Below are 27,595 nucleotides of genomic sequence, written 5' to 3' on the forward strand. Positions count from 1 at the left end.
AGTACTAATTCGAAGTCTGGAATGTTTCACTTGGGGGGCAAGTACATCCAAAGCAAAGTAATTTTGTTTGGAGTATTTATCTATTTTAGTCTTTAAAAAATTTTAGATTAGACACTTTAATTTTTAACTAAAATTAATTATTCGATTGGTTTTTAACAATTAATTTTGTCAGTCACTTAGGCCCTTTGCTCCATCAACTCTAACGGAAGACAAAGTAATCCTTGACAACTCTAACATGGAACAAAATGATCCCTGAACTCCTCTATTCGAAAACGACATTGTTCTCTCTCAATTTTCACCATATCTCGCATAACACTAACAATCTAACACTGTAATTTCAAGTTACACAATGCACACTCTGAACTTCAATGTTCACAAAAAAAAAAAATCCTCAACTTGTTCTCAACCAATTTATACTCAGGAAACTAATGACTATGTCTCTCAAATACGTGTCGTCTTCGATGAATCCCATGAATCTAGACAACAACTTTGATTTGTTAAAACCCGTCATCGTCCTCGCCATCTTGATAAACCACTATTTTACGGTTTATTTTGTATTGAATTGAGTGGATTTTAGCAACTATTCTCACACTTATCCATATAAATTGCATGTTTTTAAGTTTCCTTCCTAATTTTGTGCTATGATTGAAAACATGCTTCTTTGACCTTAAATTTGCTAATTTTAATCCTCTCTTATTACCATTCGATGCCGTGATATGATTGTTAAGTATTTTCAGGGTTTATAGGGCAGGAATGACTTAGATAATGGAAAAGAAGCATGCAAAAGTGGAAGGAACACAAGAAATTAAGGATTTTAGAATCTGGTAGCGACGCGTACGCATGGACGACGTATACGCGTGACTGGTGCAGCAGACAAATGACGCGCACGCATGGCTGACGCCTATACGTGACCAGTGAAAAGTCTAGCGACGCGTACGCGTGGCTGATGCGTACGCGTGACGAGCGTCACGTGCTGCAATTAACAGAATTCGCTGGGGGCGACTTCGGGCTGCTTTTGGCCCACTTTCAAGCCCAAAAATGAAGATTAGAGGCTGCAGAGTGGGATGAATGGAAGATCAATCATTCACTTTTCATTCATTTACACATTAGGTTTTAGATGTAGAATTCTAGAGAGATAGGCTCTTTTCTCTCTCTAGGTTTAGGGTTTCTTCTTCCAATTTCTCCTTAGGTTTAGGTTTCAGTCTTATTTTAATTTAGTTTTCTCTTACTTTTATTTGTTCTAGCACTTTAGTTATCTACTTCCCTTATTGATTCCTTTATTTTGATAATTAAGTTTATGAGTTCATGTGTTACTCTCAATTTTCATTAATGCAATTTATGTTTCATGTTTCTTATTGTTCAATTACTTTGTTATGGTTATTTCTTTGCTTTGGTTAGTCTTAGAATTTCCTATGTCTTGTCAATTTTTTATGTTTTTATTTTATGCCTTCCAAGTATTTGATAAAATACTTGGGTGGATTTTAATTTATATTTTTATATTTTTGACTTAGATTGATTAATTAGAGACTCTTGAGTTATCAAAATTCTTTTGTTAATTGGTGGTTGAAAGTTGCTGGTTGGCTTGAGCCTCACTAAATCTAGCCTTTGATTAGGACTTGTGAACTTAAGTCGATTTTGCTCGCTTGACTTTCCTTCATTTGTTAGAGGATAACTAAGTGAAAGCAATTTACATTTACCATCACAACTGATGATGATAATGAGGATATGACTTCTAATTCTCTTTTCTTGCTAAGAGCTTTCTTAGTTATTAGTTTATTTTCTTGCCATTTTACTTTCTTGTTTCCTATTACAAAACCCAAAAATATACTTTTCCATAGCCAATAATAACCATACTTCTTTGCAATTCCTTGAGACGACCCGGGTTTAAATACTTTGGTTAATTTTATTGGGTTTGCTTAAGTGACAAACAATCTAAACATTGATTGAGGTTTAATTTTTGGTTTAGAAATATACTTGCAACGCGATATTTTTGTGAAAATCTTTACCGACATTTTTCCTCCATCGAGTTTTTTAAATAGCTAGAAAAAATATTGAAAAGTATTTTCTAAAACAGCGTTGCAAGTACAGCCTTAACCGATGAAATTTTCACTATTAATTTTGAATGTGTCACAATTAATAATAAATAACCGAGAGTAGAATCCCGGGTCGTTTCCCTAAGAGTTGACATAGGACGCAAATTATTGGTTAGGATTTTTCTGAATATTTTTGAAATCGAGAACGGAAAAATAAATAGCTAGAAATTAAAGCAATGGATAACTGGCAGGAGTTGATAATTAATCAAATTAAAAGGCCTTGGTTAGGGGAGAGAATTGGAATTTCTATCCTTGTTGTCTTTCTCAAGTGTAATAGTAAAGGTTCATCGCTCCCACTTAGTTATCCTCTAGCAATTGAAGGAAAGTCAAGTGGGCGTCACTAACTCTAGCTCACAAGTCCTAGTCACTTCATGGAAAAGGACTAGAGTTGGTGAGATTTGAGTTAGGCAGCAATTTCCAATTACAGATTAGTACTTGGGTATAACAACTCAAAGGGTTCCAATTACTCAACCCCCAACCAAGTTAGGAAATTTACTCCATTAACGTGAATGCCATTTTCACAAACACATGGTGGGTGTAAATAGAAGACATGATAATTATGAGAAATTAATTAAATCGAAATTAGCACTAGCAATAATTAACAATGATCAAACAAGTAATAAAAATAAACATAAAAATAATTCAATGCATTACTAAAATTCAAAAGTAACAAGATCCAAACATAAATTCAATAACCAAATGGAGAAGAGTATTGAGGGAATTAAAGAAGGAACTAGAAATAAATGGACGAGGAACGAAGGTAGCAGTCGCTCTCTCAAGATCCAATTAAAAAATAAAAATAAGAATGCCAAAACCCTCGGAGAAGTAGTGGTTTTCTCTCTCTAGAATTCCCAACTCAAAAACTAAGCTAAGTGTAAAGTGAAGTGCGTCTAGTCTCAGCTCCATCCCTGCATCTAGTCTGTGTTTTCGGGCTTGAAACTGGGCTAAAAATTGCCAAGAAATCTTCCCCAGCGTCTTCTGTTTAATGCAGCACGTGACGCTCTGTCATGCGTACGCGTCAGCCACGTGTACGCGTCGTCTGAACTTCTGTGCTGGTCACGCGTACGTGTCACTGAACGATGCTCCTGGTCACGCGCATGCATCATCCATGCGTGCGCGTCGCTGGAAGGATGGCTCGATCACGCGAACGCCTCAGCCATGCACGCGCGTCGCTACTCGCTTCTCAAGTCTTTAATTTCTTGTGTTCCTTCCACTTTAACATGCTTCATCTTCATCCTTTAAGTCATTCATGCCCTATAAACCTGAAAACACTTAACAAACACATCACGGCATCGAATGGTAATAAAAGAGAATTAAAAATTATCAATTTTAAGGCCTAGGAGGCATGTTTTCAATCATAGCACAAAATTAGGAAGGAAACTTAAAACATGCAATTTACATGACATCTCCCTCCTTTTCTTCCCTATCATCTCCATGACTACATTGTCCGCCACTCCGATTGCTTCATTCAGCTTCTTCTCCGAACCAATGTTCCGTAATCACTTCAGTTTTCATATGAGTGGCAACGGTGACATTGCTCGTTGTACTGATAGTTTAGATGCGAGGTCGAAGCAGTCTGTCAACTTGGACTCTAGGAAAGAAGGAATGAAGCACTTGGGGTCCTTTTCAAAAGAGAATTTGCATATGATGTCGAAGAAGAATATCTTCTTATGATGTCCTAATGTCCAACAATCTATATTACTTGTCGAAGAGTGGAGAAAGGTGTGCCCTTGGAGTAGTTATGGAACTTGGTCTTGAGAATGTGGTGGACATTGTCAGGGTTGGAGGTGATGTTGTTATCATGGACGTAGAAGTGGATGTTTTTGGTGGGTGAAGTGCCGAGGAGGTGGGTGTACCAGTCACAGAGATTTAGGAAGTGTGTGGTCCATGACATGTTGAGGTAGGTGCGACATGCGTGGCATTTATACAATGGCTTAATCTTGGAGCTGAAGAGGAAAAAGAAAAAGATGGAAAAGAAGACTGTGAAGGTGAAGAAGGAGAGTATGAATGTTAGGTTTATGCGAGATATGATGAAAATTAGGAAAGAAAAGTATCGTTTTCGAACAACGGGGTCAAGGATTATTTTGTCCTGTGTTAGTAGAGGTGTTCGGTTTGCGGTTTGGTTCGGTTTTTTGACAAAAACTCAACCAATTTAATGTTATCTTAATTATGCGGTTCGATTTGGTTCGGTTTTTTTTATTGAGACTATCCGAATCATTCAGTTTTTTCGATTTTCCAATTAATTTCAGAAAAAAAAGAGTCTAAAAATTGCAGGAAGCATTAGTCTGTTCAAACATTCCTAATTTCATGTACTTACTGAAATTGGAATTCAGTTCCAAAGAAAATAGTAACATAAAATATAATATAATATGTTCAAATGTAGCACTTATGATTTATCAGTAGTTACTATTCATATATCTCAGTTTTTTAAGTTGTAGTGTTGTTCATCATCTAAAAACAAGGAAAAATTAATATAAAAGACCATTAATAAAACTTAATTAATAAAAAAGATTGTTAATTTTAAAATTATGAAAAAGGAATAATTTATATATTATTAAAAATAAAAATAAAAAAATAAAAATTGAAAAGACAATAATATCCTAATAATCTTTCTTCTCCTTCCCCTTGTTTTCTTTCCCCATTTTCTTCACCCACAGAAAAATCATGATTCTCAAACTCACTCCATACCCAGCTTGAGGGAAACGTCGTTGGCGCGCACCTGAGAAGATTCGCCAAAGGTAGAATCGTCGTACCAGAGGCGAAATTGATGTCGTCTTCGTCGCGTCAAAGGAGATTCGTCTTCATCACCATCCAGCAAGGTTGTCATAGGCAAAATCGTCATCTTCGGGCAGAATTATCTTCTGAAGCTCGCCGCCAATGGTGAAACTCATTCGTCCCACGTCGGCCATCGCTCCTTTGAGTCCTCCAGTCGCTCGCAGCAGCAAGCCCCACCTGAAGCTCCCCAAAAGCACACGCTTCTTTCAGGTTCAAGTCCCTGCCTTAAGCTGTTGAGCTATATTAGTATCCCTGAAATTAGAAATTGTATAGCTTTTAAGGTGAAAACTGCAATACATGATGAAGTTTGAACATTTTCAATTCATGAGTAAGATTTTAATGTGATATGAAAATGCCTTAATTCAAACCTGATGACGCTATTAGTCACTGTTTCGTTTTACTGATTACGTGATTTCCAATTTTGTTTCTTTCAAGTCATAAGGGCATATGCATTAAACAGAATCTAAGTTACAGTTTTTTTAATGAATATAGTAGTGCATTATTGATGTTAAGAGCGTTATCTTTGGCCCCAGTAAGAACTCTAATAACACTTGTTGTCTATATTGAAAAATACATTAATGAATGAATGAATCTGAATTTGAAGGGTTTATGTTCAAAGTGTGTTTGGTATGAGGCTGAAAATAAAGATGGATCAGTTTTTGTTTCTAAACTTGTGTTCTAAAATTTTTCATGGACTTTAAACACAATGCTTTGGCGTTGCTTATGATTGTAGCATTTCTTTCTATTTTTCTAATTAGAAGAACCTAATTATATGTCATGACTCTTAATTATGTTTACACAAAAAAATGCAGGATTTCAAATATAAAGAGCTTACTTCAACAATTTGGTCTAATAAAAAGGGTCATGTAGTAAGTATCACTACTAGCCTTTAGGTGGCTACAATTTAGTGACCTAAAATAATTTATATTGGTTATAATAATAAAAGTTTATGGTGATTGTTTTGCTAGAGAATTAACCAAAGTTCTTGATTTCACTTTGTACTTTGTTTCTATAGGCTCAGGCAAGATAGCAAGGAGAATACGAGACTCTCCACTGTGACTTAAATATTGGATTCGGTAAATGGGATTTAGTCCTTTGGATCTTGAAAACATGTTTCCAAATAATGAAGCTTTTGTCCATCTTCTTTGGCATAGAGAGAAAGATTTGATGGTGCCTGTTATAGTGCAACGATACATCGCCGAAAATCTTCCCTGGATTCAGTATCATGAACTCAAAGGATCTGGTCACTTGTTCCCTTATCTTGATGGTATGAGTGATACTATCATTAAGTCACTTTTAGGTGCAAAGTAGGCTTCTATGTTATGGTTAGTGGCTGTTCTGTTCCGACTTCGAGATTCAGCTTCGAGACTATCTGAGAATTCAGAGAGTTGATTAGAGTGAAATGTATTATCTACATTGAAACATCATTGAGTACACATGGCTGTAGGGAGAATCAGGTTACTTTCAAACATGAATTCTATCTCTTGTTTGAAAACAAATTGAAAGAGAAGCTGAAATGTTTCTCTACAGCCTCATTGAGTCTATGAACCTGAATTGATTTGAAATATGAATTTCTTTTTTTATGAGTGTGATGATCATTGTCCATGATTATTAGTAACTAGCAACTATCAAGGCTATCAATGAAGCATAAGGAATAGTGGTATGAAAACATTAGAGTGATCTAATTTTATTGGAAGACTGGTATGGAAGCAAAATTATTCATTGGATCTTTGACTTGTAATGAAAATATCAATTGAAAATTTTATAGAAAGTGTTTCTTTTTCTAAGATTCTTTTGTTTAACTATGAGTAGAGTTACACAATTTTAGTGTAAAATTGCAGAGTTTGTGCAGAAAATTACAGAACATTAGTGCAAAATCATAGAAAAAATTAAATTGTAGATTTTTATTTACTAAGTGCAGCAACTTTAATGCAGAATTATAGAATTTTGTCATTTAATTGTAGAATTGCACAATAGAACTAAAGCCAAACCTGTTGCATAATTTAAGTGTATATTTTCACAAACGCTATTAAAATCAACGTAAAACTACAAAACTCAAGTGTAAGATTACGCAAATTTAATTAAAAATCAAAGTAAAACTATAAAGTTTAAGTGCAAACTTTCACAAATACAATTAAGAAACTCAGTAGAATCACCTAATATGCATAAATTAAGAAAAACCAATATTGTAATTGTAAATGTGACAATCTATAAAGTTAGAACTATCTAAAAACATTCATATTCTTTCTGGATTAAGATTTCTACATTTAGAACGATTATGACCACTCTGATCACATCGGCTACATTTGTAAACACGCATATCTTGAAATTGTGACTCTCGGCGCTTCTTGTACGGCCTTCCTGGAGGACGAGTTGTTGTAGGTGGCATAAGAAAAATATTATTCTCCCAGTCTGTTAGGGTCAGGTTGTTGAGATCAGACATGTCATGAGTTTCAATTGGGATCATACTGATCTCATAAATCTTTTCTTGTGAACTTTTTAGATAGCACTCCTCTACATAGGTGTAGATGTTGCCATGTAATAATTTAATTGCAGCACAGGCATCTGGACATGGAATTCCAGTCATTTGCCATTCAAGACATGTACATTCTTTGTGTAGTAGATTCACACATACATCAACATTTGACCCTCTAACCATAACATTATGATCTCTATATCTCACTACTTTAAGTTGCGTAGTAGGGACAAGTTGCGTTGTACATAGAATTGGTGTCAATGGATTTTGACCATAAATATTAGTAACGACGTCGACTCCTTGAGTTGAATTACTTGATAGTGTACTAATCATAAAAAAAATTAAATTACTTTCATAACAATTCACTAATCACTAATATAAAAAAAATTTATAAAAAGATAACACAGTTGGAATACATACCTGTCATGAACGTTGTCATCATTGTCCTCATGAGGTGTACTATCATGGTTAGTCTTTTCTACCTCCATGATGTATACATGAGTTGTATCATCATTGAATGTGATCAATTGGTTAACACTATCAGTATCAATGAGATCTATAAGTTGAGATTGGTTAAACTTGACTGTGTAGGTAATGCGTTTATTCTGCATATTTTCCTTGGTTCGAAGCCATATCTTATGCATTAAATTTGTATCGTACATCCTTCTTCAATTAGCTCTCCTATGATTTTTTCTCCATGATAAATAATTTTCTGATTTGGTACAACTTCAATATTACCTCCAACGTGAAAATAACAAAAAATTTGTCGACGAACAGTAAATTCCATGTCTATACAAAAATATAAAACAATAAATAACCAATAATGAGAATATGGATTACAAGAAAAAAGAAATACTAATATTTACTACTAATTGTTGACTACTCTAAAAAACAAAATAGTAAGATGTTATAGATTCCTCGAAAGCAAGCAAGTCCTGAGGGGTAATAGAGGGAAGAGACATTAAGATATAAAAACGAGTTTGAAAGAAACATATTACTCAATAGCAATGTTTCTGCAAAGGTATACCAAATGCAGCATTGGAAAATCATCTTACCTGGGAGGAGCCGATATCTATCACAAAGGTATACAAATATTTCACGCTAGAGACCAATTAGATCAACTCCGATTATTGCATTTGATTCAAGGACTAAGCCTTGAATAATTGAAGAAAGATTTTTTTAGACAAATTCCATAAGTTTTGAATAATTTGTTTGATGCTCATTATTGACTACTCTATATATGATAATAGTAAAATATTAGTATACTCATAGGTACTCCAAGTCTTATGTTTTGTGATTGGTAGCAACAAATGTCTCTATGAGTTATAGATAAAGAATAAGAATTTGAGTATCATAGATAATTAGAAAAAAAAATATGTATAAAGAAAAGAAATAAATAAGAAAATAATCTAAGAATATATTTGTCTCTTCACGAAAAAGATTTGGTCTTTTTTTTTAAATATTATAAAATAAGTCTTTCTATATAATTTTAATATTAAAAGTTTTTTTAATAATTAAATCTTCGTAACGGTCCTTTATAATAAATTTCCCTAAAAACAAAATACAGAAATCCCTGTTGAAAATTATCCTTCTTTTCACTTTCTCCATTAACAATAAAATGATGTGAAGAAAAAAAATCATAACAGAATCAAAATCCTAAATCAAAAATAAAAATCCAAAACAAATAATCATAAAAAAGTTATAATAAAAACTCAGAATAGAACATACAATTAAAATCAAGAAATAATAAGATCCAGACCCTAAACAAAAACTCATTATCAAGAACAAATAATCATAACCAAAAATTAAAATAACAAATCAGAACATAAACAAATATCATATCAAAACCAAAAAACAAAACTAATAATGAATAGTCAGATAAAAAAATTTAGAACTATGAATCACAGATGCGAAGCGCCAGCAAAACTGCAGAAAAGACGCTACAATCCATTCTCGAGGACGACAGAATGCAGGAGAAGCGGCTGCTGTTCGTGAAGGAAGGGCAACACAGAGGAGAGGGAAGCCCGACGAGGAAGGGAAGGAGAGAAAGGGCCGCGCGCGTCGAGAAAAGGGAAGAGCGACAAGGAAGGGCCGGCACGAGTGTGCTATCCGGCGACGTTAGGGCTGAGAGGACGACGGCGTTGTGGAGGGTGGGAGGAAGAGTTTTCGACGCTGTGGAATGGAGAGTGGAGAGTGGACAATGGATTGAGTTAATGAGTTAGGTATGTTTGGGTTCCTAATCCCAAGTGTGGCGGCTGTGTGTGGAAAAGGGGAGGGTTTGGTTTTATACTTTTATTTAGGGTTTTTTAATAAACCGATTCGGTTCGGTTAGGATTTTTTGAATTAGAATTGAAAATCGAACCGAACAGCACAAAAATTATAAAATATCATTTTTTTGATTTTTTTGGTTTTTGGTTTTTTCGGCTCAGTTGGTCGATTTTATTTTATTTAGATCGGTTTTAAACACTCCTATCTGTTATAGTTGTTAGGGATAATTTGTCCCGTGTTAGAGTTGTCAGGGACCATTTTATTTTTTGTTAGAATTGATGGAGCCATGGATCTAAGTGACTAACAGAGTTAATTGTTAAAGATCAATCGAATAATTAATTTTAATTAAAAACTAAAGTATCTGATTTAAAATTTTTTAAGGACTAAAATGAATAAATATTTTTTCTTTTTTGGTTCCGAGGAACATGAACTGGGGGAAGTGCTTAGGAGAGATTAACATCATGCAACAACAATCAAGTTTTATCCGATTAAGTAAGATTGACCATATAATTCAAACATCATTATTGAAGACTATTATATAATACAACCATATCCAATAACGAATAATCGGAGAACCATTAATACTGTACTTGTTTCATCCTTATATAAAAATATTTTTATTTTTAATATTTGTTAGTTTAAAAATTTCGCGATTGAATTATTATTCACAAAATTTTAAAAATAGTTAAAAATACTAAAAATAAAAATATAATTTTATGTATTATCAAATACAAACATCTAGTAAAAGAAACACACATACATGCACACAAACATCTAAAAATATATAGAAAACACAAAACCTGCACCACCTAACTCGAAGAACACAAACCCTGGAACAGGAGAGGCTCACCAATCACGAGCTCAAACTCTGCAGAATCCAGATTAAACCTCCATCATCATCCTCACTCACCATAAGACTTACATCAAAATAATTAAATTATTACTAATAAGGAGAAAATTAAAGAAATAGTTCAATTTCAATATTATCTGCACAATATATTTTTTGTTGGCATCTCTAAGTGTTCATATATGTATGGCATTATTACTTCTCCATTTGTCATCATCTAGAGTAGTTATTATATAAAGTACAATTTGTTCTTTTTTATTTGGTATGCAGGCTATCCAAAAAGGATAGATTATCTAAGATTATATAAAAAAGAGATATATCATCTGCCGAAATTTTATCGTATTAATGGACCTTTTAGTATACTACAGAATATATAATTATGTTTATTCTTCATTTAGAAGTTTAATAGAACGTACATTTAAAGTTTAAAAAAAAATTAGAAGATTTTATGAGATATATTTAATTTTAACTATAAAAAACAAGTTCAAATTGTTATCGCAACAATAACGCTGCTGCATAACTATATTAGACATTATTTTACAAGTGATTCTAAGGTTAAGAAATATGACCAAATAGATATACGTTGTCTTTGAAGAAGATGAAGATACCGATCAAAGTGAAGTTGAAGATAATTTTTAAAAAGATGGTGATGAGTTTCTTAAAACTATAGAAATAGTTTGAAATAATATAGCATCAAATTTAATTAATGAAAAGAATTGGGCTATATAAAGATTTAGGTGGTTTAATATTTCTAGCGATGATATTTATGATATTTATATAAAGATTTTAAGTTTAAAATTAAAAAATAATTTTTATTATATTTATGTCTATTATCATTCTTTAAATTTTGAGATTACTTATTTAGTTTTAGTTGATTTAGTATTCTCGTAATGCCATTATGATAAAATAAAAATTTAATATTTATATTATATATAAAATTTTAAAATTTAAAAAAATAATTATTTTTTATTATACATGTTTATTATGGTTATTTTTATTTTTAAAAATAATTTTTAGATTGATTTTATCAAATGCACGTGCAGCTTTTAAAAACTAAACTTTAAAAGACAATTTTCATAAATTAGTGTCGAAAAATAAAAACTTACCACACCAAGCTTTAGAGCTGCTCCTGCGATTCTAGCTGCTCCTGCGATTGTATCCGCACCCTTGACTTCATCTTTCTTAGTAGACTTCTTCTCAATGTATTTGATCTCATCAACAATGGTAAGAAGTGCTACTACGAAGCCATAGTCCACGTTTGGTTGAACCTCTACCTCGAAGCAGCCCTCTTTATTCGTCATCTACACACATATACATAAACTCATATTTTAGAGTAATGCCACATCATTAGTATAATTTATTATTGTTAGTTAAGAACTAATTAATAATGTTTACAAAAATTAATTAAAAATATAATATTAAACTGTTGGAGTAAAGATATTAAACTGTTAAATAATAAATTAAAATTACTGATTCTCAAACTCTTTTTTTTATATATATTCATTTAATTTTTTAAGAAAATTATTCATGCAATGGATGTTAAAATTAGTGGTTCTCTTTGTTGATGAGAATTATTAATTTGACTTCTAATTTTATATAGGTGAATTAAGTTTATCATTATCATAGGATTAGTATTGGACTTATAACTCAATTAAAGAATTATACTATAAATAAGAATATGATGTAATAATGTAAGATATGCATGATATAATTGAAAATTTTACTTTCCCTTTTTTACTTTAATTCTAGGAATTTCTCTTCTATTTTCTCTGATTATCTCTAATTCTCTTTATTCTTGATACAAATTCGTATCAAATGGTGCTTTCATTAAACACCATGCCACATATTCATGGTGATTCACTGGATTCAATTTGGAATCCGATTCAACATAACTTAAAACGCTTGAATTCAACTTATCAAGATCAGCATAAGATACTGATACGAATATAGCAAATGAGGAGTACATAAACAAAAGCGAGGAGTACATAAACAAAAGCCAGACAGTGTTGGAAGGAACAAACCATAGTTGTCAGAACCGAACCGGTAATCGAACCGGTCAAGTCACTGGGTCACTGGGTCATTGGTTCAACCGGTGAGTCACTGGTTGAACCGGTTGACTCGATACTATGCAAATAAAAAATAAAAATAGTCAAAAACCTAAAATTAAATTTTGAAAAATATATATTTTTACTAACATTCTAAGAACAATTAAGTCGAATTCTATAAATAACTAATACAAAAATAGACATATAATTAGTTCATACTACTATATAATATCTTAATTAGATACAATAAGAATAACAATCTATGAATTATATTCGAAGAATAATTTCAAGATCTAAATATTTTTGTATAATTAAATAATCATATAAATTATTTTTTTTCTCAGAATAAGTAATTTTATTTTATTTTTATATTCATTATTATTTTTTATTTTAAAATTAATTAATTTGTACTTCAATTAAAAAATAATTAATTTAAAAAATATTGAGATAAATATTTCCATGTATATGTATATATATGTATTAGTTATAAAGAATTGAAATATATATTATAAAAAGCATTAACAATAATAAAGAAATGGATTAGTGCAGTGGTTGCCAACTTGGTCTGCAATTCAGGAGATCCAAGTTTGACTCCTACTCCCTGCATTGCATTTTTTCAAATTTCAAACCCGCATGCTGATGTCAGCGTGACGTCAGCGGTACGCAGGTTGACCGGTTCGGTTCTGGTCCGTATCGGTTTTGACCAGTTTGAACCGGTTTGAGCAGTTCGTACCGGTTTTGACCGGTTCATTTTCTTAAGCGGTCAATATACCGAACCGGACCGGTACAAGGTCCAGTTCACCGATTTTCCGGTCGAACCGGCCGGTCCGGTCCGGTTTTTACAACTATGGAACAAACCATAGACAGGTGGCAGCTGGTCCACCTATTTCGGGCACTAGGAAGAGCACCAGGAAGAAAACAAATAGCAAGTGGTTGGAGGATTATGATCATTAGTGAATTGTGGTATGAAATCTCCCTTCCAAGGAACTATTCTCTTTTCCCCATTCTTCTCTTTTGCTATTTCTTCTCAAATTCTCAGCACACCTTTTATTCTTGTCTCAGGTTACTGGATGATGGCTGCTTCTTAAGGCTTAGGGCCTTGCACTATCTCGTTTCTGCTTGTGCCCCATTATTCATTCTGTACTAGTTATTTCTTAATTCCTTCATACTCACACTTCTATATTGTGAATGACTTATTGATACACATACCTTATACTAATACCACACTACAGTTTCTTCAATTCATTGGCTTCTCTGTACCATTTGGTGCTTTCATCCCATGACTATAACTGACAATACCTGCATGAAAGGCATGGAAGCTGACATCAAGAAACTCTTTCAGATGTTTGAATCCATTTCGGAGGAGACTCGTGCTGAGCATGCGTGATCGTCAGAAGCGACGAATCTGAAAATTAACACGCTACAACAGTCTATTACTCAGCTTCTCCATGCTTAGCCTCATCACAGATCTGAGTTGCATGAGCTCTCCCATGGTTCGAGCTCAGGGTCAGAATTCCACCAACGTCCTTTTATGTAATTGCGTCGAGTGGGTTTCGATCTGCCCAAATTTAACGGTTCTGATTCGTTAGGTTGGATCTTTTCTCTGGATCAGTATTTTGACTACTTCCGTGTGCCTGACGAAGAGCAAATAAGCATCGTGGTTATTCACATGACCGGTGCCACGATTCCTTGGTTCCGAATGTCACAACGCTATGCTCAATTTCGTTCATGTAATCAGTTGAAGCGTGCCATTGAAATCGAATTCGGGCCTTCTCTGTATGAATTGCAACGGAAATTATTATTCAAATTGCAACAATTGGGTACTGTGAGTGATTATTACTCTGAATTTGTTGCTTTAGCTAATCGCACACAGATTGATCCACCAGATGCATTGAAGGATTGTTTTATTAGTGGGTTAAAATCTGATATTAGACGAGAGGTGAAGGCACAGTGCCCTCCCTCCCTGATGCGTACGGTCACATTAGCTAGACTTTACGAGGACAAGTTTTCTTCAGTATCAAGAAGCACTAATGGTCCGACCTCTCCCCGTCCTCAGCCGACTCCTGTAGCTGCAATTTTGAGTAATAGGCCCATTCAGTAGAATACTCTGCCGCCGTTGCTTCCGACTCCATTCCAGCGTCCTGCTTTACCACCAATGAAAAGCTCGGTGCAGAAACTGTCCCTAGCAGAGATTCAGAGCAAACGGGAAAAGAGATTATGTTACTGGTGCGATGAGAAATTTTCAACTGCTCACCGTTGCCCGAATTGCCAGTATATGCAGCTGCAACTAGTGTTAGATGATCCAGATGGAAGGGACACAGGGATGCAGGAGTCATTGGAATTTGAGCCCAGTTTAGAGGCCTTGGAGTCTCAGGTAGTTGATCATCATTTATCTTATAATGCTATGCATGGTACAAGTGGTCCTGCTTCGATCCATGTTAACGCCATCATCAATGGGCTAGAGGTCCAAGCCTTAATTGATGGTGGCAGTTCGGATAGTTTTATTCAACCTCGCATAGCCAAAATTTTTAATCTACCTATTGAACCCGCATCCGGATTTAAGGTGATAGTGGGCAGTTTTGAAGTCTTGCCGGTAGAGGGTCGCATTGCTAGTTTGGATGTTAATCTATCAGGTTGCCTTGTTAGCATTCCAGAGGTTTACGTGCCCCATGTGGCTGGGGGAGAGTTGGTGATTGGTTCAACTTGGTTACAAACATTGAAGGCTCATATTGAGACTATAATTCTTCATTTCTTCGCTTTTGGCATAAAGGGGAATTTGTTAATGTGCAGGGTTATAAGAGTCCACCTTCATCTCAGGCTCAATTTCATCATATACGAAGGTTGGTAAGCACCGATGCAGTAGCTGCAGTGTTTACTCTTGAACTTCAGCATTTGGATGGGATTGTCAAGCCACCCTTGCAGTTACCAGAATATCTTCACTCTGCCTTGGTTAATTTGATGCAGCAATATGCTGTTGTTTTTGAGCAGCCTTCGGGTCTTCCTCCCCAATGTTCCCAAGATCATGGCATCCATTTAATTGATGGGGCTGCACCAGCTAAATTCCGTCCTTATCGTTACCCTCACAACTTGAAAGCACAAATTGAAACAATGGTGTCTGAGATGATGCAAGAGGGGATGATTCAACCCAGCAAAAGCCTTTGTTCCTCTCCCATTCTTTTGGTCAAGAAAAAGGATGGCACTTGGCTTTTTGCACTGATTATCGGGTACTAAATGCAATCACAGTCAAAGATTGCTTTCCTATTCCTACCGTGGATGAGTTGTTAGATGAACTATTTGGGGCTACTATTTTTTCGAAACTGGATCTTCGCTCGGGTTACCACCAAATCTTAGTCAAACCTGAGGATTGCTTTAGGACAGCATTTCGCATGTATCAAGGGCTGTATGAATGGTTAGTGATGCCCTTCTGCCTCACCAATGCCCCTGCTACTTTTCAGAGCCTTATGAATGATATATTCAAGCCTTACTTGCTCAAATTTGTGCTAGTTTTTTTTTTTTTATGATATACTAGTCTATAGTAGTGGCTTCGACTTACATTTAGAGCATTTGGAACTAGTCTTAAAACTGCTGCAGCACGAGTCGCTATTTGCTAAACTCTCCAAATGCCTTTTTGGCTCCCCAGAAGTCGACTATTTGGGACATACAATCAGGGGCGGTGGTGTTCACATGGAAACGGCTAAGGTTCAGGCAATTCTAGAATGGCCTCAACCTACAAGTGTAAAGTAGCTTCGAGGGTTTTTAGGCCTTACTCGTTATTATCGACGATTTATTAAAGGGTATGCCTCATTAGCAGCTCCTCTCACTGATTTACTTAAGAAAGACTCGTTTAATTGGTCAGAGCAAGCTACTCAAGCCTTTCGACAGCTGTAGCATGCTATATGCACCAAACCAGTCTTAGCACTGCCCAATTTTAATATTCCTTTTAAAGTGGAGACAGAAGCTTCAGGTATTGGTGTTGGGGCTGCTTTGATTCAACAAAAACATCCCAATGCTTATTTTTCCAAGAAACTACCTCCTACTTTGCAGAAGCAATCTGCTTACATCAGAGAGTTTTACGCCATCACTGAGGCGTTTCGCCATTGCTTGTTTGGCAAAAGATTTATTTTGTGCACTGATCACCAAAGCTTGAAGGCGCTATTAGAACAAGATCTTCATACACCAGAGCAACATAAATGGCTTCATAAATTGCTCGGTTTTGATTTCAAAATCCATTACAAGGTTGGGGCTGAAAATGTTGCAGTGGATGCACTCTCTCGCAGCTTCTTAGAGCTTGGTCTGCGCCAAGAGCAGAGTGGCTAGACTAACTTCGTGCAGAATTGGTGGCGGATAAGGATCTCCGAGTATTATTGGCAAAGTGCAACTCCAATTTGGTTGAGGATTTGAATTACTCTTGTCAAAATGGCCTCTTGTTGTGGAAGAACCGATTAGTGGTACCTTCCAAAAGTAGTTTAATTAGGCAAATCCTCCATGAATACCACTATAGTGTGATTGGTAGTCATGCGGGAATCGCTAAGACTGTGGAACACAATTGTTCTATTTTCTATTGGCCTCATATGCAAAAGGATATCAGGCAATATGTCTTATCTTGCTACATTTGTCAACAAGTCAAGGTAGAAAACAAGGCACCAGCTGGTTTGCTCAAGCCATTACCCATCCCTTCACAGGTATGGAAAGATATTGCAATGGATTTCATTGTGTCTCTGCTAGTTTCATCCTGCTATTCAGTTATCATGGTGGTTGTCGACCATTTGACTAAGTACGCCCATTTTCTTCCCTTGAAACAAGATTTTAATAACAGGACAATTGCAGAAACTTTTATCAACAATGTAGTTAAGTTGTATGGTTTCCCAAAATCTATTGTATCGGATAGGGATCCGGTATTTATCAGCAAATTTTGGCAGCACCTCTTTCGCATCCAAGGTACTAAATTAGCATTGTGGTCAGCTTATCATCCCCAAACCGATGGCCAGAGTGAAGTTTGTAATCGAACCTTGGAGATGTATTTACGTTGTTTTTGTTTCGAGAACACTAAGCGCTGGCTGGAGTTTTTGCCGTGGGATGAGTTTTGGCATAATTCCTCGTGGCATAGCAGTATCAAGATGACTCCCTTCAAAGCTCTTTATGGCAGAGACCCTCCTACTTTGGCTCGTTATGAATTCTCTAGTACTGATAATTCTTCTTTGCAAGAGTGGCTTCAGGACCATGATCACTTACTCGATCAGCTAAAGTTTACTTTGGAATGCTCCCAGCAGTATATGAAACATGTTACTGATAAACATCGCCGGCAAATTGAATTTCAAGAGGGCGATTTGGTGCTAGTGAAGTTACAGCCGTATCGCCAGCACTCCGTGGGACTACATAAGCATCAGAAGCTGGGGTTGCGTTATTTTGGTCCTTTTCCAATCAGTAAGAAACTCAGTGACGTGGCCTATAGGGTGGAGTTACCTCCGAAAGCGCGTATCCATAATGTCTTCCATGTTTTAGCTCTCAAACGACTTCGGGGAGAGGGTACTTCCCAGTACTTTCCTCTTCCATTGACTACTACTAATGTGGAGCCAGTGTTAGAGCCTTCTATTATACTTTCTACACATTCTATTATGTGGGGTGACAGACTAGTGCCACAATGTCAGGTGCAGTGGGGACAGGGCAGCTTGACATAGACAACATAGGAAAATGTTCATCACTTTCACAAGTTGTTTCTTGAATTCAACCTTGAGGACAAGATTGTTGTTGATGGAGAGGGTAATGATACGAATATAGCAAACGAGGAGTACATAAACAAAAGCGATGAGTACATAAACAAAAGTCAGGTAGTGTTGGAAGGAAGGGTTGTAACAAACCATGGACAGGTGGCAGCTGGTCCACCTATTTCGGGCAGCAGAAAGAGCACCAGGGAGAAAACAAATAGCAAGTCGTTGGAGGATTGTGATCATTAGTGAATTGTGGTATGAAATCTCCCTTCTTGGGAACTATATATTCTCTTTCTCCCATTCTTCCCCTTTGTTATTTCTTCTCAAATTCTCCGCACACATGTTATTCTTGTCTCAGGTTACTGGATAATGGCTGCTTCCTAAGGCTTAAGGCTTTGCACCATCTCGTTTCTGCTTGTGCCCCATTATTCATTCTGTACTAGTTATTTCTGAATTTCTTCATACTCATACTTCTATATTGTGAATGGCTTACTGATACACATACCATATACTAATACCACACTACATTTTTTTCAATTCATTGGGTTTTCTGTATCAGATACTTAAAGAAATTAAAGAAACGTGTGCCAGAATTTGTACAACATTTTAGGCCAAATTAGAACCACACTAGTATTTTTACCCATAATAACATTACGGGAATATACATTTTTTAAAACTACAGTTCACTTTGTTCTGACAGTATAGATTATGCATGACACAAAAGATTTATAAAATCAAACTAATTTTACAAAAAAAAAAATCATAGGTGTTAAGTCTATTTTTTAGTAATAAGATGACCAATGTATCTATTGATAAAAAATCAAGTAATAAAATTTTGTTATTATTTTTATATGAAAAAGTCTATTTTTTTTATTAATAATTAATTTCAATACTTGTTATCTAAAATTTGAAACAATTTAACATGTATACTTTTACATTTAATTAGGTATTAAGTCTATTGCACAAGTAGAAATAATTAATTTTTATACTTATTATTTAAAAGTAATAATAAGTCAGAGGAACAAAGGGCGAAAGGCAGAGGAAGACTTAAGAAGACCATCCATGAGGTGGTCAAACGAGACCTACATGTAAACGGTCTCTCTGTAGACATGATACATGACAGAGCACAATGGCGTCGTTTGATTCATGTAGCCAACCCCACTTAGTGGGACAAGGCTTTTATTGTTGTTGTTGTTGTATTATTTAAAAGTAATATTTTCTCTCTCTCTATATATATATAAATATAATTAGATATTAGCATAAAAAAATTATATGGATAGTTATAAACTCAACTCAAAACTAATTTTTTTTAAAACAATATGATCTTGATTCTAACTTTTAATTATAATATTAGTATTCTCTCTAAATTATATGTAATAAATATTTGAAAGAAGAGAAATGAAAATATAGATTAAAAAGATAAGTGTTGAGAATTTAAAACTAAATAAAAAATTAAAAAAATATGTATATAATAATAATAATAATATTTTTTATTTGAATTATATTATTTTGTCAATTTTGTTTTCTATATAATAGAAAGGTGAAAAAATAGAGAATGAGAGAAAAGAGAGAGAAAGGTAAAGATGAAAAATGAGAGTGAGAGTTTGTTAATTTTGGAAGAAATTTTTTTTATTTTAATTATAATAAAAAAATACCGGATGACATATTTTGATTTATCAAATTTCGAATATAAAATGTAAATAATATATAGAGTAAAAATGGTAGAGAGAAATAGAAAAATAGAGGGAGGTAGATGAGAGAATTTAGGAAGGGAGTTTATTAATTTTGGAAAAAAAAATATTTTTGCTCAATTTTAAGAAGAAAGTGTCATGTGACACATTTGATTATTAAATTAGATAGTAATATATGATACATAATATAGGTATATTTTAATTTCAATTTTAATATTTTAATTTTAATATTTTAATTTTAATTTTAATGCAATTAAAGAATGTGATGTTATACATTTTGATTGTCAAATTAGTAATTAGTCATTGATATTAATAATGATATATAAAATAGATAAAGTGGTTGAATGAACGAGAGACATGGAGAAAGGAAGATGGAGAATGGGAGAACTCTTTAATTTTGGAGGAAAAGATTTGATTTCAAATGCAATGAGGGAGTGACATGTGGCACATTTTGGTTGTAAAATTAGTATAGAGGAGGGAATAATTCTTTAATTTTGGAAGAAAAGATTTAATTTTAATTACAATGCGGGATTGACATGTGGCACATTTTGGTTGTAAAATTAGTAAGGAAGAGAGGAGAATTCCTTAATTTTGGAAGAAAAGATTTGATTCTAATTACAATGAGAAAGTGACATGTAACACATTTTGATGGTATAATTAGAAATATATAATATATTTGCACCTGCTCCACAAGAATTCAACAAATCCAGCGGCAAATATCTCAGCACTTCTAGTTCTGCAATTTCAGACTCTAGAATCAGATTATCCAGAACCAGATTCAGCTATATAGACACACCAGATCTAACAATTTTAGACAAACCAGATGCAGATTTCCAGAATGCAGGAATAAAAATTCCAGAGTTCGAAAGCAATGCAGCACACACAGAGGAGGCAGCAAAATCAGATTTCAATTTTAATTTTTAACCAATAGAATCAACAAATATTGTAGATTAATCAAAATTTCAACCACAACAAGCAAAATCAACAGAAAATCTAAATCAAGCAACAATTCAGCAGTTCTCATTGTCAATTTGTAATTACAAAGCAATAACACAATTTCAGCAACAACAAAATTCTTGCCTAATTCAAATATCATCGATGCAGAAAAAGAAGAAGAAGCAACCGATTTGGCCAATGAAGAACAATCAGATTTCAAATTTGAATTCCAACCAGAACAAGAACAAGAATCAACAGTAATTTCAAATCAAGCAGAATTTCAAATTCAATTCAAATACCTCTAATTCTAGATCACACAGAGGTGGAGGGGGTGAATCGACCACAACCAAAGCCACCTTACGCGTTTCCAGATGCAGCGGTTGGCCTGGCACCAACAGCCAGCACCGGCGAGGCTACATTTTTACTCCGAGGCCTCGGCGCCGTTGCAAAGGGAGAGCGGACACTCACGAAGGCCGGGGTTGACGGAGCAGCGACGGTGGATGACGACGAAGTTACCAATCTAAACAACCATCACGGTACCTCTACAACGGAGATGCGAGGAATGCAGGGCGCGATTTGTCAACGGTCTCTCACGATGCGGCCTTGCGACTGGTTCCAGAGAGTCGGGACGGAGTGGAAGAGATCGCCGTCGCGTCTGCCCAATCGTGGTGACGCCACCACCACTCATGGCGGCAGTGTTCCCTTGCGAGCGCGAGAATGGGATCGCACCAGAGAAGAAGCAGTACCTAAGTGATGGGGTTGTTTCAGGCGCAGGGATGGCCGGAAGTAGTGGCGACCGAAGTGCGCCATGGAGGGGTGGTTGCGGGTTGGACGCAGTGGCGGCGGCGGCTGCAGCTCTGGGTAAGGCAGTGCCAAGTGCGCCAGAGGGGACCAAATGCGGCGCAGATCGCTGGTTACCCCATGTGAGCTCGCGACAGCTGGCGGTACGCTGGTTGGAGCTGCAGCGGCGGTTTTTTTCCATGGGAGGAAGGGGAGTCAATGAAGATGTAGGAAAAGTCTGGAAGGAGAAGGAATTAGGGCAATTTGCTTTGGTATTTCATTGGGCCAAATTTTAACTTCTAAAGCCTAAAATCAGAAGGTGATGAATGGTACAATGACTTCAAGTCCAATTATAAGAATTTCAGTTCTTATGGTCTATTTTTAGATTTCTACGCAATTATATTTTGTTGGTTTTGGATTGAACAAAAAGTTTTTCAATGAGATCTTGGCGGTTATTTTATTTTATTCTTTTTGCAGTAGAATAAGAATAAAATAGAAAATATTATTTTAGAATTAATTATTTTTTTTATTATTAATTGTAATACATTTTTATATATTTAATTAGGAGTTATATTTTTCCTAACCTTGAAGACAATGTTGTTTTGAAAGGTAGGGTAATAATAAGATTAGTATTGGGTCTATAATCTAATTTGAGAATTATACTATAGATAGGAATATGATATAATAATGTGAGATATGTATGATATAATTAGAAACTCTACTTTTTTTTTTTGTCCTAATTCTATGAATTTCTCTTCTATTCTCTCTGATTATTTCTAATTCTCTCTATTCTTGATACAAATTTATATCACATCAGTTTAACTAACACCGAATTAACAACAATTATATATATATATATATATATATATATATATATATTCACTAAAAAAACTTTATATATAAATAGAAAAAATTAGTCACTGAATTTGAATAGAGAATAATTTTTTAGTTAGTATTAATTAATTTTTTCAAATTAATTTTATTTTATATTATAAATTATAAATTATAAATTTTTTAAAAAAATTAAAAAACAATTTTATCATTAAAAAATAATTGACTATGCTTGATTATTAAAAATTAATTTTTTATATTATTTATTTTATTATAATAAAATTTATTATTTTATTATAAAATATTTATTAATATAATAATAAATGATTTTATTAAAATATAAAATTATATATATATATATATAGAGAGAGAGAGACGAATTCTCTGCTAACCACGTTAAATAATAGCTACCGTGATTAGGTTGTATGAATAAATAAAAGAAAAAATTTAGAGTGAGTTTTTTTATTAAAATTTGATCAATATTTAAATAGCAAAAGAAAAAAACGAATAATCTCATATTATAAATAAAATTTTACATCAATAAAAATATTAATAATAATTGATTAATAACTACAAATTACAAAACTGCCCTGATGCTTTCTCCAAATAAAATGAAAATACTAAAATAGTGATTACTGAGCCTATGTTCTATGTTTTGGGATTACGGAAGAAACTCATCCTCTTATCCGCCACTTGTCCTATTTTGGACCACAATGTATTCATTTTTCAATTAATGAAATGAATAAATAATATTTTTGATAAAAAAATCGTGGCTGTTATTTTTTTATTCATTGATATTTTCCAGAAAAATATTTTGATAAGTTCTCAACGATTTTTGGGTAATGAATTCACCAACCTTGGCAAGAAGGGAAGAAGATCCATGAGCACTAATATCACAAGACTTTTTCTCAGCACCAGCGCAAACCTTAAAGTCCCACACACCTTTGATATTTTTAGCCAGATACACATTGAAGTCAATATTCTTCTTTTCTGGGATAAAAAACGTTGATCGCTTCACTGTAAACAACAAATCACTGGAATCTATGCTACGGCCTTTGAAAACCTCCCATCGATCATGCATCGATATTATCTGCACAAATATATTCAATAACTAATAAATATTATTTTAGAAGTAATAAAATGTAAGTATTACATTTCTAAAAGATAGAAAATATATATAGCTGATGAATTAAAGGATTACGTGATGTATAGAAATTTTGAAACCTTTTTTGATAGAGTCGAAACATGGTTTCCAGAAACATCGTATATGACACGACGGCCCTTAAGTGAGAAAGATTCCTTAATACGAAAGATGACTTCGTTGTTGATGTATGCGACCCCCTTGTCAGTTTCGATCTTTATAGTAATAGGATGAGGTTTGCAATAATTAGTGTTGATAACTGAGATAATCCCAGTTTCCATTTTTGTACCAAAAGGGAAGAATTAATGTGATGATGAGTACTGCGAAAATCCTTTTGATTTGAGTACAATGTTCTTACCAGTTAGTTCTACTAACACGCATTAAATATCACTTGTTAAACAGAATAGTCAAAAATAGTGTTACATTCAAGGAAACTGAATGGAAGTTAGGGTATAATAGACCCTACCCGTCGTACGAACACTTATTGGTAGAGTCAATGGTAACACACTGATGGAGTCAATGATAGCTTTAGTGGCCATAAAATATGAGAGTAGTTTAATAGTTTTGCTGTGTATATTGTGTGGCTAATTTTTTTAGTTATGGAAATTTAGAATGTATTACACTCAATTATAAAAAAATGATGTATTTTTTATGAATATGGAGATAAATTTTTTTAATTGGAATTCACAAATTGAAGGCTAAGTTTTGTTTTGGAAACAAAACTTAAGGTTCAATTTGGAGTAATAAAGAAATCTGAGTTTTAAATTTGTGTCTGATGAATTTTTTTTTTAAAGGATAAACAAATTGGTAGAAAAATTTTGTGGAAAAAAAATTATAAATCACATATCTGACTCTAAATTTATATTTTTTAAAAGAAAAAAATTAAAACAATAAATTTGACTCTCAAATTTGTGGTATCCACACCAAAAAAATCATTAAATATCCATATTATTAAAAAACACCACTTGAATCATAGCACCAAAAATAAAAAGCGTTTTTTTTCTTAAAAATATTTTTTATTATATATAATTTATAAAATAAAATATTTTGTTACTTATTATTGTGGTTATATATGATTATTATATTCATATAAAAATATGAACAAATAGGTATGCCAATGTTTATTAATAAGTGAATATATTATATAAACACTATAAGAAAAAATCCATTTCGCCATGCTTTTTTCTTGCCAAGCGTGGCCGGTAGGAGTCAACAGTCACGTTTTTATAAGTGTGGTGATTGCTTAGAGATTTGATCACAGATTTTTTTTGTTCGTTTTAAAAGCGTGGTCGAAAAAGTCAACGACCATACTTTTATGAGGGTGGCAATTGCTTCACGATTTGACCACGGTTTTTTTGCTACGCTTCAAAAGCATAGCAATAGAGAACAACAGACACACTTTTGAAGTGTGATGAAAAAGTTTTGTTATCGTGGCGTTTTTGAAGCGTGCTGGTTTCCTTTAACTCTTTCGGCACGCTTCAAAAGCGTGGCCACAAGGTTTCAAAAAAAAAATAGGTTTCCAATATTTGAAACGATGAGATCAGACTTACATACACACAACAAAGAGCCCTACCCTTTCTTTTCTTTGAAACACACTCTCCTTTGGAACAATGGCCTGAAAATCTTCAAAGAACCCTAACAAACACTCACATCACCGGTGCTCGCCCTTTCTCCTTTGTCGCAATGGCTCCGTCGGCGCTCCCTCTTCCGGCGCTCCCACCGTCTCTGGTGCGAGAAAATTGAATTTCCCACAGCTGAACTGGCAAGTGCACCGGGTCGTCCAAGTAATACCTCAGGTAAGTGAGGGTCGATCCCACGAGGATTGTTGGATTGAGCAAGTAATGGTTATCTTGCAGATCTTAGTTAGGCGAATAGAAAAGACTAGCTGTTGTAGAAACGCTGATGAGAGAACTTTTGCGTGGTCTAGAAATTTGCGGATAAATCCTCGTTGCAAGTATAGTTTCTAAACCTTCAAAAGTCCTTTCATACAAACGTTTTGGTTGTCACAAGTAACAAACCCCTTTTAAATTGATAACCAAGTATTTAAACCTCGGGTCGTCTTCTCAAGGAATTGCAGGGAGGTGTTCTTATTATTGGTTATGCAAAGGTATGTTTTGGGGTTTTTGAAAGTAAGGAAGCAGTGTGTTGAATGATAAGAAGGATAAAATAAATAAATAATTATAAAATAAACTCTTGGCAAGGTATAAGAAATTGAAAGTCCATACCGAATTATCCTTATCAATGATAATAAAAATTAAATCTTAATTTCACTTAGTTAACCCTTACTTAAAGCAGAGGAAGGTCAAGTGACTAACTAGTTTGATCTTCAAATCCGAGTTAATTCCTAAGAAAAGATTGGGATTATTGAAGTTCAATTCAATTGGCAAGATAACAATTAACAATTATGCTGTTGAGTTGGATAACTTCCTGAGTTACTGATTTCTTAACCAAAACCAAAAGGAAAAAAGTAAATCTACTGGAATAAAAATACCTTCAGATGGGAGCAACAGTAACATAAATAAAAGAAAGATAAATAATAATTAAAGTAATAAAATAAAAGCATTAGAGTATCTCAAATGGAAGAAAAACATAAATCAAAGTAACATTGAACCTGGATCGAGAGTCACTCTTAAAAACTAAGAGAAGTCCTAAATCCTAATCCTAAGAGAAAGAGAGGAGAGAACCTCTCTCTCTAAAACTACATCTAAAACATGAAAAGTGAATTATGAGAGCCTCCTGATGAATGGATGTATTCCCCCACTTTATAGCCTCTAATCTGTATTTTCTGGGCCGCAAACTAGGTCAAAAACAGCCCAGAAATTGCCCCCAGCATATTCTGGTACGTACAGGTCGCGGAAAAGTGACGCGGCCGCATGGCTCACGCGGCCACGCGGGTTGCGTTCCTGCCAGGTCACGCGTCCGCGTGACCCACGCGTTCGCGTCGCCTGGCGTCGAGGCAACTATGGCAAATTATATATCAAATCGAAGCCCCGGACGTTAGCTTTCCAACGCAACTAGAACCGCGTCATTTGGACCTCTGTAGCTAAAGTTATAGCCGTTTGAGTGCGAAGAGGTCAGGCTGGACAGTTTAGCAGTTTCTCCAACTTCTTGTATTCCTTCCACTTTTGCATGCTTCCTTTCCATCCTCTGAGCCATTCCTGCCCTGTAATCTCTGAAAACACTTAACACATATATCAAGGCATCTAATGGTGATAAGAGAGGATTAATAATAAGTAAATATAAGTCCAAAGAAGCATGTTTTCAATCAAAGCACATAATTAGGAAGGAAAATGTAAAACATGCAAATAGTATGAATAAGTGGGTAAAGAGTTGATAAAATCCACTCAATTGAGCACAAGATAAACCATAAAATAGTGGTTTATCAACCTCCCCACACTTAAACAATAGCATGTCCTCATGCTAAGCTCAAGAGAAACTATAAAGGAATGAAGAGGAATGGTAGAATGCATGAAATGCAACCTATGAATGCAACTACATGCGAAATGTTTCTACCTACTTGGTTAAAAGTAAATAAATCTCCAAGAATAAATATGAACTGGATTTCACTAATTCAAATCATAAAAAATGAAGTACAAATAGACTTGTAGAAGAAAATAGCTCATGAAAGCTGGGAACAAAGAATCAAGCATCGAACCCTCACTAGTAGTGTATATCACTCTAATCATTCATGTGTTTAAGGTTCGATTCTCTCAATTCTCTGCTAACCTTATTTTCTAACGCTTGCTCTTCATCTAACAATCAACATAAATTTAATGCACAGATACACATATCAAGAGGTCTTTTAAGGGTTGTAATGGGGCTAAGGTGAAGGTAAGGGTATATATAAGGCTAAGTGAGCTAGTAAAGTGAATCCTTGAGTAGTCTAAGATCTCACCTAACATATACATACTCTATAAAAATTTTAAAATTATACTTAGCTTCCCATAATTTTCCCACTTTTTGTATTACATGCTCATGTATCAAATTTATTTTTGAATTTTGTC

The 27,595-nt window shown here is 34.3% G+C and overlaps 2 protein-coding genes across 5 annotated transcripts; both read right to left on the reverse strand.

Annotated features, from left to right (window-relative positions):
* Positions 1–6,923: 6,923 nt before the first annotated feature.
* On the reverse strand, positions 6,924–10,297 carry LOC112743787 (uncharacterized). The gene is made up of 2 exons (XM_025793123.3): positions 7,765–10,297; positions 6,924–7,669 (listed from the first exon to the last, which is right to left on the reverse strand). The coding sequence occupies exons 1-2, from the start codon at positions 8,004–8,006 to the stop codon at positions 7,105–7,107; spliced, it is 807 nt and encodes a 268-aa protein (XP_025648908.1). The 5' UTR covers positions 8,007–10,297; the 3' UTR covers positions 6,924–7,104.
* LOC112743786 (protein LURP-one-related 10) lies at positions 10,286–24,190 on the reverse strand. 4 transcript variants are annotated; one of them, XR_011871166.1, is made up of 6 exons: positions 23,675–24,190; positions 23,307–23,540; positions 21,139–21,857; positions 20,586–20,639; positions 11,566–11,760; positions 10,286–10,480 (listed from the first exon to the last, which is right to left on the reverse strand). XR_011871166.1 is itself a non-coding variant. In XM_025793121.3 (4 exons), the coding sequence occupies exons 1-4, from the start codon at positions 23,870–23,872 to the stop codon at positions 10,466–10,468; spliced, it is 642 nt and encodes a 213-aa protein (XP_025648906.1). In that variant the 5' UTR covers positions 23,873–24,190; the 3' UTR covers positions 10,286–10,465. The 4 variants fall into 4 exon arrangements, 3 of the variants coding, with proteins under 3 accessions (XP_025648906.1, XP_072070772.1, XP_025648905.1); XM_025793121.3 differs by lacking the exons at positions 20,586–20,639; positions 21,139–21,857; XM_072214671.1 differs by lacking the exons at positions 20,586–20,639; positions 21,139–21,857 and having other exon boundaries at positions 10,286–10,529.
* Positions 24,191–27,595: the final 3,405 nt, after the last annotated feature.

Source organism: Arachis hypogaea, chromosome 14, assembly GCF_003086295.3.
Source record: "Arachis hypogaea cultivar Tifrunner chromosome 14, arahy.Tifrunner.gnm2.J5K5, whole genome shotgun sequence".
Classification (NCBI taxonomy): Eukaryota; Viridiplantae; Streptophyta; class Magnoliopsida; order Fabales; family Fabaceae; genus Arachis; species Arachis hypogaea.

Bases quoted from the DNA above. Each gene is read 5' to 3' on its own strand.
- LOC112743787 (XM_025793123.3), bottom strand. From the start codon at position 8,006: ATGTACGATACAAATTTAATGCATAAGATATGGCTTCGAACCAAGGAA. The intron at 7,670-7,764 runs GTATGTATTCCA...TTTTATGATTAG, and splicing joins GATGACAACGTTCATGACAG to TACACTATCAAGTAATTCAA.
- LOC112743786 (XM_025793120.3), bottom strand. From the start codon at position 23,872: ATGGAAACTGGGATTATCTCAGTTATCAACACTAATTATTGCAAACCT. The intron at 23,541-23,674 runs GTTTCAAAATTT...ATATTTGTGCAG, and splicing joins TTTCGACTCTATCAAAAAAG to ATAATATCGATGCATGATCG. The intron at 21,858-23,306 runs GTTGGTGAATTC...TTCTCCTTCCAG, and splicing joins CTTCTTCCCTTCTTGCCAAG to ACTTTTCCTACATCTTCATT.